Source organism: Dictyostelium purpureum (genome assembly GCF_000190715.1).
Source record: "Dictyostelium purpureum unplaced genomic scaffold DICPUscaffold_176, whole genome shotgun sequence".
NCBI lineage: Eukaryota > Evosea > Eumycetozoa > Dictyosteliales > Dictyosteliaceae > Dictyostelium > Dictyostelium purpureum.
Window position 1 is genome coordinate 36,591 of NW_003519513.1, and position 11,536 is coordinate 48,126.

The following is an 11,536-nucleotide window of genomic DNA, read 5'->3' on the forward strand; positions in this document are numbered from 1 at the left end:
TATTAACATTTATATTATCATTTAAGAATCTCTATTTTAACTTATTTACACAGATTTAGATTTGAAAAATTAATAAAATATAATGAAAAAAAATTAAAGAAGTTATATATATATTGGTCTCGAAAAACTATTTGATGAAAGAAAGAGAAACACATTACAGTGCCCCGATTATATAAATATAGACTCCCAACGATTTATTTTTAAAAATTAATCATTATTGGAGGTAAGATTCTTCATATAAAAATTGGTAAATCTTATTTTATATATGATTTAATAAAAGTTGGGGGTCTATATATATAATCATGGCACCGTAGTTTAAGAAAAGATTTAGTTCCTATCTGGCAGCTTCCAAAAAATTAAGCAACTTGACACAAGTTCTAATCTCAATAATACCGTTATTTCCGATTATATATAGTTTAATTGATAATTTTCTCTATGACCACCCAGATTTCATTATTATAACAACTGCTGCTTTTATTTTATTTAAAATTTTTAATCAAACCCATAAAATAAAAATAAAGATAAAGATAAATTCCTTTTATAAAGTTTTTTCAATAAAAGTTTAAAATTAATTTAAAAATTATTTATGCTGAAATCTCATACGAATTTGTTGGTAAATAAATAAAAATATAACCACAAATAGCAATATAATCACAAAGTGATCACTTTATTTTTGTTATCTAAAATTTTTTCCCTAGTTGGATACTAACAATTGCCTTTTTAAATGTATTTAGAAGAGTCAAATGGGAATGATTATATTCAATTTATAGATTGAAATGCAAAATAATATTTTTTTTTACAAATTTCCATTTATACTAATATATTTATTTATTAAATACAAGTATTTAAAAAAATACAAGATTAATTAAATATAAAATTAAATAAATTTACTAATAAAACACAATTTTTAAAATTTCCTGAAAAAAGCTACTTTTGTTTTTTTAATAGAGGACTAATTTTTAGAAAAGAATATAGCAAATTCTAGTTGGGGTTCAAATTGTGGTTAAGTAATTCAAAATTATATTTCAAGTTTTTAAATAATGGGTGGTGCTTTAAATAGTGAATAAGTGATGGTTCGTTAACAGGCATTTGATTTTAGAAATCGTTAAATATCTATAGAATATTTTAAAATAAATAAAAATAATATAAAATTACATATATTTATATTTAAATTACAAATAAATAAAATAAAAAAAAGTTATTAATGAATAAAAAATAAATGTTTTAAGAAAAATAAAGATTAATTTTGAGTGTGTTAAAAAAAAAAGTTTTTTTTTATTTTTTATGATTAAATGAATTGGTTTAAATAAATCCAATTATTATTTTGATGAGTTGATGGTTGTTTAGGCTTTGAATCCAGAGAAGAATTCACCCATACGACGTTGCATATCTTGTTTACTTTGAGTTTCAGTTTCAAGTTCACGTTTGGTCTTGTCGTGGTCACGTTGTAATTTATCAATTGAATCTTTGAGTAAAGCAACTTCTGATTCGACTTTTCTCTTTTCGTTTTCAAGAGTGAGACGGTTTTGTTGTTCGTCTTGGAAGTCTTTTCTGGCTTTCTTGAGATCTGATTCAAGTTTTTCAACAGTGAGAACTTCTTTGGTCTTGGTCTTTTCGCTTTCACCATATTTCTTTTTGATTTCTTTGAGTTCAGTTTCAACTTTCTTGGTATCTTTGATGGCTTGGTTCTTGGCTTTTTGTTCAGCTTCAACTTGGGCAGTAAGAGCATCAATTTCGGCTTCTAATCTCTTACGTGAACGATCAGAGTTGGTACGTGAGATGATTTCTTCTTCAAGACGACCTTTAGCTTCGACGACTTCACGTTGTAAACCGTTCTTGGCATCTTCAGCGGCTTCTTTGGCGTCGATTTCTTTTTGGAGATTACGACGAGCATCATCGAGTTCTAATTCTAAGAGACGTTTGGCTTGTTCAGCTTCAGATTTGGCTTCTTCGGCTTCTTCAACTTGTTCACGGAATTCTTCGAGTTCACCTTCGAGAGCACGTTTTTCTTTTTCTAATCTCATCTTAACTTTACCTTCATCTTCAACTTGAGCACGTAAATCTTCAATTTGACCTTCGAGTGTTTTCTTGCTCTTATCGAATGAAGCATTCTTAAGTTGTTCTTGTTCTAATCTAACACGTAAATCTTCAAGTTGATCTTCGAGTTTAGCAGCACCGAGTTCAGATTGAGTTTTGGTGGCAGCTTCATCGTTAAGTTTACCTTTAACATCACGGAGATCTTTTTCGTATTTCTTACGATCTTTTTCAGCACGTGAACGGTTCTTAACTTCAGCATCTAATTTGGCTAAGTAATCTTCGTTTTCACTTTCGAGACGTTTCTTGGCACGTTCTGATTCAGCACGAGCTTTCTTTTCTTCTTCTAATTGTTTCTTTAAGGTTTCAACGTCTTCAGTTAATTTCTTCTTAGCTTCTTCGAGTTTGATGTTTGATTCAGATTCAACTTCATATTTCTTCTTGAGTTCTTCAGCTTCTAAATCTTTCTTACGTTTGTGGTCTTCTAATTCGTTACGAGCATCTTCTTCTTCTTCTAATTGATCTTTAACTTCTTCTAATTCAACTTCAAGAGCTCTCTTGGCTTTAACTAATTTGTCTTTAGCTAAGATTTCGTCTTCTAATTGTTCTTTGACTTCTTCAACTTCAGCAACTAATGATTTGACTTTCTTTTCTGAAGCGTTTAATGATGAACGTTCAGTATCTAATTGAGCACGTAATTCATCAACTTCAGCCCAAATTTGTTTACGAATTTCTTCTTCAGCAGCTTTGGATGAACCTTCTTCAGCAGCACGACGTTCAGCTAAGGTTTGTTCGAGTTTCTTCTTACCTTTTTCAGCTTTGCTACGAGCTTTGGTTTCGGTATCTAATTGAGTTTGGAGATCAATGACATCTGATTCTAATTTCTTCTTTAAACGATCAATTGATAAAGAGTTACGTTCAGCTTCTTCGACTTTAGCTTCTAATTCAGAGAATTGTTTACGGGTATTCTTCTTGTCTTCTTCAGCTTTTTGACGAGATTCAGTTTCACGTTCGAGACGGGCTTTGAGGTCATCAATTTCAGCATCTTTCTTACGGATTTGTTCGACATTGACAGTACCTGATTTGTCTTCTAACATTTCTTCTAATTCAATGACACGTTGTTCAGCATCCTTGGCTTTCTTTTCAGCTTTAACCTTGGCAGTTTGAGCAGCTTCAATTTCGTCTTTTAATGATTCAAGAGCAGTTTCAGCAGCTTTCTTGGCTTTGACGGCATTGTTGCAACGATCATCAGCTTCTTCTAAAACGGAACGTAATTCAGATAATTCTTCATTGAGACGTTTGATTTGAACGTATTGTTCAGATGAAAGATTCTTAGAGTCATCGAGTTCAGCTTTAACGGAACGATAGTCTGATTCAACTTTTTTAAGGTTCTTTTCAGCTTTGGTTCTCTTGGTAGCTTCTTCTTCGACGGTCTTGTTGGCTTCTTCTAAATCAAATTCAGCCTTCTTCTTGGCACGTTCAGCACGATCGAGGTTACCTTCAGCTTCTTCAGCAATGGTACGTAATTCTTCATTCTTGGATTGAAGAGCTTTTAATTGTTCGACAGCTTTATCACGTGAAGAAACAACATCAGCATATTGACGTTTGATTTCATCAAGTTCTGATTCTTTTTTGTTTTTAGCTTCATTGACTGATTTCTTGGCATTGATTTCTTCGTCAATTTGGTCTTTGAGTTCAGCAACTTCTTTTTCGAGATCAGCTTTACGTTTATCTGAAGTTTCTTTTTGTTTCTTTTCTTCATCTAATTGTTCACTAACGAGTTTGAGTTCAGATTCTAAAGTAACTCTACGTTTTTCAAGAGCTTGTTTGGATTTAACTTCAGCATCTAATTCACCTTTGAGGGTGGCAACAGTTGATTCTAAGTGTTTTTGAGCAGAGTCACCAGATGATTTAGCATTGTTGACTTCGTTGAGTTGAGTATTTAATTCACTGATTTCTTGTTCTAATTTCTTCTTGAGTTTTTCGAGATTTTGTTTAGATGAGGTTTCTTCAGTTAATTGAATACGGGTATCTTCTAAATCTAATTCAACTTTCTTCTTGGCTTTTTCAACAGCAGCTTTGGCGTTTTGTTCAGCTTCTAATTCGCCTTGGAGACGTGAAACTTCACCTTCAAGAGTAGCCTTAACTTTTTCTAATTTAGCGATGGTTGATTCTAATTCAGAAATCTTGTTACGAAGAGCTTCCATATCAGATTCTTGTTTGACTTTGAGATCATAAAGTGATTTCTTTTCACCACCAGTTGATTCTAATTGATCTTTCATTTCTTCTAACATGGCGTCTAAAGCTTTCTTTTTCTTTTCAAGAGCATCACGATTTTTCTTTTCTTCGTCGAGTTCATTGTTGACGGTGGCTAATTGTGATTCAAGAGTTTTCTTGGTCTTTTCGACATTGTTACGAGCTGAGACTTCAGAGTTGAATTTTTCGTTTAATTCGTTGAAATCAGATTGGAGTTTTTTGTTGGCTAATTCTTGAGCAACTTTAGCTTGAGTTTCAGCAGCAAGAGCATCTTGAACTTGTTTGAGTTCTTCTTCTAATTTCTTCTTTTGACGTAATAATTCAGATTTATCTTTAGTTTCACTATCTAAACGAACAGTTAAATCATCTAATTCACCTTGGAGACGAACACGAGTTTTTTCTAAAACACCCTTGTCTTTTGATTCTTCAGAGAATGAATCAGTAAGTTCTTCGACTTCTTTTTGTAATTCATCTTTGATTTTTTCAAGACGAGTGATGGTATCAGCTTGACCTTCGTTGACTCTCTTCATTTCGTCGAGTTCTTCTTCGTATTTCTTCTTTAATTTTTCAAGAGTACCACGGAGTTTTTGTTCTTCTAAGAGTTCTTCTTCTAAATCACGAACTTTTTCTTCGACTGAACGTTTTTGGGTTTGGAGATTTTCGATGGATAATTTCTTTTCGTCTAATTCTAATTCCATATCATCAACACGGATTTGGAGTTCACGTTTTTGTGATTCAAGAGCATCTTTGTCATCATAAAGAGCTTTAAGAGCTTCTTTTTCTGATTTTAATTGTCTTTGGAGATCAGAAACATTTGATTCAGCATCTTTGAGTGATTTTTCTAATTTATCTTTTTGGTTTGATGAATCAGTTAAAGTTGATTTGAGTTCGAGGATTTCTCTATCTTTTTCTTTGATTTCTTTTTCAAAGTTACGTCTCTTTAATAATGGACGAGCCTTTGAGAAAAGTTTCCACCATGGCCATGATTTGAAATCAATGTAAGCACGAAGATTTTGTTGAATGATACGAGCAGCAACAGTGTGTTCACGAGCTTGTTTGTAAGCTTTACGAGCGATCCAACCACGAGTAGCAGCTTGGATTGATTTGATGATTTCAGAGATACGTTGTTCACGAGCTTCTTCAATACGAGCTAATTGACCAGCACGGAAGAAAATCTTGGTGATACCGAAACGATATTGTTCTGGATCAATGGAAAGATGTTTAAGGATGGCATCAGTAGCTTTTTGGCTATCTTCAGCATCTCTTGGAACATTGGTGGCTAAAAGGTAATAACGTTTAACAAAATCAGCATAGATGATACGATTTGGGAAACCTTTACGAGTGATACGGATACCTTCGAGGACACCATTGCAACGTAATTGATCGAGGACACATTTATCTTCGAGTTGAGCTGGTAATTGTTTGTTGTTTGGAAGAATACAACGAACGAAATGTGGGTTGGTGGTTTCAAGAGTGGCCATGAGTGATGATAATTGTTCTTTGTATTGAGCAGCAACAGTAATAAAGTTGGCACCTTTTTTAGCACGTGAAGCAATTGATGGATCAGTGAATAATTTGGTAACAACGTTATCTGATGAGTCTTTGAAGCAAAGTTCAAGATCTTGTTGGAGTGGATCTTTGTTCTTTTCTAACCAATCTTGAATTTCGTACATTACTTGACCAGCATAATGAGTAACACCAAATTCAGTTTTGCTGAAACGTGGTTCTTCATATTTGGCATTCTTTTTGGAGAAATGGCTGTGTAATTTGGTGATTAAAGTGCTGTCGGTGGCATTTGGGAAAACAGATTGTTCATCTAAAAGAGCTAAAATACCTGGTGGTTGACGACCATCAATTAAATCAATAGTGGCTTGTGAATCAAGACCAAAATCGATAAAGGTCCAGTTGATTTTTTCCTTAAGATATTCTTCTTGTTCGAGTTTGAACATGTGGTGATTGAAGAATTGTTGGAGTTTTTCATTGGTATAATTGATACATAATTGTTCGAATGAATTGACTTTGAAGATTTCAAAACCTGAAATATCTAAAACACCAATAAAGTAAGCTTTACGTTCTTGGCATAAAACTTGATTGATCTTTTTGACTAACCAAAGGAAGAGACGACCATAGAGAGCTTTAACAAGAGCATCTCTTGATGATGAGGATTTTTCAGCATTGAGATGTTGAGCAACTAAATCACGACCAGCAAGAATACGTGGTTCAATGAGAGATTTTTCAAGAGTAGCTGGGTTAACACCGAAAACAGTTGAAGCATAGTTAAGAGCGGTCTTATCTTTGAGGACAGCACCTTCACCAGCACCTTTTTCAAATTTAATGTTACCTAAATGGAGGATACCAGCAACAACTTTGAGAATTGAGAGTTGTTCTTCTTGTGAGAAACCGACAACGTCCATAGCGTTACGAGTGATTTTGAATTCTTCAACATCTGAAACACCTCTGATATCAACACAACCACTCTTATTTAAATAGTTGAATGATTCTGGACCAGATAAGTGAAGAGCTTTCTTTTCTTCAGCTGAGGCACCAGCTAATAATTGGTAGAAAATGTGATAATTTCTTTCGGTATCAGCTTGGAAAACAACACGAGATTTTTCTAATAAATAAGATTGAATGGAAGCACCAGAAATGAAACCAGCACTATTGAATTGAATTTCAATGAATTTACCGAAACGTGATGAATTGTTGTTACGAGTAGTTTTGGCATTACCAAAAGCTTCAAGAATTGGATTGGCTTGAAGAATTTGTTGTTCTAAAACACCACCACCGTTGGTTTGATTACGACCAGCAACTGATGCAAGATATTGAATAACTTTTTTAGTGTTTTCAGTTTTACCAGCACCAGATTCACCAGTAATTAAAAGTGATTGATTTTGACGATCGTCTAACATTGAACGATAGGCAACATCTGAAATTGCGAAAATGTGTGGAGCAACTTCATTTCTTCTACGACCTTTGAAGATATCAACCATTTCTTGAGTGTAGATTGGAATTCTTTTGAATGGATTGACAGCAACTAAGAAAAGACCGGAATAAGTCTATAAAAAAATATTAAAAAAAAAAAAACATATTAATATTTAAGTAATTATTTTTAATTATATAATTTATAATATTATACATACGTAGATTAAATCTTTGTTATAACGAACACGTAAATTGTGGAAAACAGCTGGTTCATTTAAATATGAAAGTTCAGACATATCTTCAACACCATCAAATTTGACTGGATTACGTTGATTGGCATCGTCTTTTTTAACTGATCTTTCTTGACCATCAACAGTTTTGAATGAGAATGTATCAGCTGATTCACTGGTGATTTCACCACATTCATAACTATCTCTTTCTTTTGGATCTGGATTATACCTATATTATTAAAAATAATTTAAATATTAATATTTTTGTTCTGTTTTTTTTTTTTATTTTTTTTTTTTTTTAAAATATTTACCAAATGTATCTTTTATCAGATGCAGTGAGTTTGAAAGCATCACTTTCACCTTGATTCATTTTAAGGTATTTCCAATAATCGGATTTTCTATCATTAATTGGATTCATTTTTTTTTTTTTTTATTTTCTATAATTATAAAAAAACAGATAGATAAACATTAATATTTTTTTAATTTTTTTTTTTTTTTTAAGAAATTTTTTTATTTGAAAATTTTTTTTTATATTTTAAAAAAAAATTTTTAAAAAATACTTACACAAAGTAAAAATACAGTGAATTATATAAAAAATAAATAAATAAATAGATATATATAAATAAAAAAAAAATAAAGTTTAAATATTAATTATAAGGATAAAAATATTTAATAACTTTATATTTATTATAAAAAAATAAAATATATAATGAAAAAAAATTTTAGAAAAAAAAACCTTTTTTAAATATTTTGGAAAAAAAAAAATAAAAAAAAAAAATAAAAATAAAAAAAAATAAAAAAATTTTATTATTTAAAAATTTTAATTGAAAAGCTCATAACTGCATGGGTGCAAATGGGTTGGTTGTAAATAACCACTTTTCAAAAAAAAAATTTGATTTTTAAAATATTATTATCCATTTTTTTAAGCTTGGTTATTCTATATTAATCACCAAAACTACTTTTTTTTTGTTTTAATGTAAAGTTTTTTTCTTTTTAATATAATGTTTTTTGATTTTTTTTTTTTAAATTAATATGTCGAAAGTATTTAGTTTTGTGTGTTAAATTATTTATGTGTGTTTATATGTGTTTATATGTGTGAAATAAAAATTAAAAATCCTACCACCACACACAATAAATCATAAGTGTTTTTTTTTTAAAAATAGAAGCTGGCTTCGTATTGAGATAATTTAATAATATGAATTTTTTTTAAACATTGTTATTTTAATATATTTTTATAAATAAAAAAATCATTTTTTTTTTTTACATTTGATTTTCTGTTCAACCACTAAAAAAAAAAAATCAGTGATAATAAAATATAAAAAAAAAGATATATATGAAAAGATAAATATATCTTTAATTTTTAAATATATATTCAATTATCTATTGGTTTTTTTTATCATTATACATTTTCCTGCAACTGTAATACCAATATTTATATATTTTAAAACCCAACAATATTCGTATTGATTTTTTTTCTTTTTTCTATTTTTTTTCAATTGTTTTCTACTCTCCTTTCTAATCCTCTCATTCTCAAATAACTTTTTATATTTATATCTAATCTAGTTTACATCTATATCTTTTTTGTATCTATCTCATTTTTTTAAAAATATCTTTAAATTGGTATTAAAGACCCTTAAAATAGTATATATATTAAAAAAAAAAAAAATGATTTGCAAAATAGTTAATCTACATCTTATAAATTGTCATTTATATATTTTATAAATATAAATAATTATTTTTAATGATTATTCATATTAAAATTTTTTTTTTATCTGTCCAAATCAATTTTCTCATAAAAAAGCCAAAAAAAAAAATCCCCCCCCGACAAAAAATGATTTTTTGAAATGAAAAATAATTTTTTTTAATTTTTTTTTTAATTTTTTTTTTTTTTTTTTTTTTTTTTTTTTTTTTTCCCAACTCTATCATCATCGATTTCATGTTTATTTGAAACTATAGTAAATTGAAAGAAATATTTTAATTTCCAAAACCAAAATTAAACCAAAATTAAATAAATAAATAAAAAATTTACCCCACCAAACCCAAAAAAGGTTTAATTAAAAATTTTGGGTTTTTTTTTTTTTTTTTTTTTTTTTTTTTTTAAATATTAAAATATTATAATATAAGATTATTTTTATTATCTATTTATTTATTTTATTTATATTTGTTATTTATATTTTTTTTTTATTTTTTATAATTATTTTTATTTTTATTTACATATCTTCAACTGACCAATAATAAGCTTCTTGAGCAATTGAATCAGTTTTACTTTTTTTATTGAAAAATTCTTTTTCGAATCCATTAGATCTATCGACACCATCCCATCTATATCCCGGTGCTATGTTGTAACGATTAGAGGGCCATTGTCCTTTATATTTTGGTTTTTCATCTTTTTTTGATTTTTTTCTTTTTTTTGAGGATCCACTGCCACCCAACATTGCCATAGGGTCACCCCATCTATCTAGATCCATTTGTTCTTCATTTAAATCTTCATCATCTATATATCTTGCTAAAGGTTTATTCATTTCTTTTTCCAATCTTTCTTTTTCTTCTTCTTGTGTTCTTTTTTTAACTTTACCAACACCCCATTCCATATCTCTTTCTAAAGCAGCTTGTTCCTCCAATCGTTGTTTTTCTATATCTTGCTGTTTTTGTTGTTTTATATCAACTTTTTTACCTGTTAGCTTATCACGATATATAGTTTCTCCACCTCTACGTGACAATTTTTCATCATTTCTTTTAATAGTTTCATTTTGATTTCTATTATTTCTTGGTGGTGATAAATCATCATTATTAGTTCTATTATTTCTTGGTGGTGATAAATCTACATTACTTCTATTGTTTCTTGGTGGTGATAAGTCATCATAGTTTCTATTGTTTCTTGGTGGAGATAAATCATTATTACGATTTCTATTATTTCTTGGTGGTGATAAGTCATCATTATTTCTACTATTTCTTGGAGGTGATAAGTAATCATTTTTATTTCTACTATTTCTTGGTGGTGATAGGTCATTGTTTTTTCTATTACTTCTTGGAGGTGATAAGTCATCATTTTTATTTTTTCTATTACTTCTTGGTGGTGATAAATCATCATCATTATTATTCCTATTATTTCTTGGTGGTGATAAATCATCATCATTATTTCTTTTATTTCTTGGTGGTGATAAATCATCATCATTATTTCTTTTGTTTCTTGGTGGTGATAAGTCATCATAATTTCCATTATTTCTTGGTGGTGATAAATCTACATTATTTCTATTATTTCTTGGTGGTGACAAGTCATCATAGTTATCATTTCTTTTTTTTGGTGATGAGTTATTATTTTTAAGTTTAAAACCATTTATTTTATTTTCGTTTGTAATATTTTTATTTATTGAAGTTTCGATAGTGACCCATTGAGAGGAGGTTGAACCTAATTTGAATTCATCGCTATTTACAATTACTGGTTTTTCATCATCCTTTTCATCATCCTCATCATCTTCATTATCGCTATTATATTTATTATTCTTTTTATTATTTATAATGTTTTTATTTATTTGATTATTTTCGTATTTAAAAGTTGTATCTGTTTGTTCATCTAAATCTACTATCTTTAATTGATTCACTACCACTTTTTTTTTTCTCTTTTTTTTAATTTCTTTTGAATTTGATGATGATGATGAATCTTCGTTTGATATTGGATCTAAATATTTTTTTAAATATTCATTCATTATTATTAATTTATATATATATATTTATTTAATTTTTTACTATAATTTATTTATTTAATTATTTTATGATATTTATTGAAAAATAAAAATAAAAAAAAAAATACACAAACAATACGTAACTATCTTTTTTTTATGATTTTTAGACCAAACGAAAAAAAAAAATAAATAAATAAAAAAGGAAATGAAATCGGTATTAAAGGATGCAATTTATAATTATGCGTTATTCATTTATTTCCAAAAAAAAGTTCTTGCCAAGACAAAAAAATATAAATAGAAAAGAAACTTTCCTAAATTTTTTTTTAAAAATTTAAAAAAAAAAAAAATTTTTTTAAAAACTTTTTTCCAATTTTTCTTTCATTTTTAAAATTCAAAAAAAAAAATTTTTTT

At 28.5% G+C, this 11,536-nt stretch overlaps 2 protein-coding genes across 2 annotated transcripts in view; one reads left to right on the forward strand and one right to left on the reverse strand.

The window, feature by feature from the left end:
• Positions 1 to 1,242: 1,242 nt before the first annotated feature.
• Positions 1,243 to 7,860, reverse strand: DICPUDRAFT_48616 (myosin II heavy chain; the record flags this gene model as incomplete). The annotated part of the gene is made up of 3 exons (XM_003289417.1): positions 1,243 to 7,346; positions 7,431 to 7,671; positions 7,754 to 7,860. 3 exons carry the CDS (start codon positions 7,858 to 7,860, stop codon positions 1,344 to 1,346), a joined length of 6,351 nt encoding a protein of 2,116 aa, XP_003289465.1. The 3' UTR covers positions 1,243 to 1,343.
• A 1,247-nt stretch (positions 7,861 to 9,107) lies between these two features.
• Positions 9,108 to 11,536, forward strand: part of bzpQ (uncharacterized protein) — a gene marked incomplete at its 5' end in the record, with an annotated part of 5,382 nt that continues 2,953 nt past the window's right edge. The window contains one exon of the mRNA XM_003289412.1: positions 9,108 to 9,144. Coding sequence (XP_003289460.1) covers positions 9,108 to 9,144 — 37 coding nt within the window. The remainder of the gene's footprint in view (positions 9,145 to 11,536) is intronic.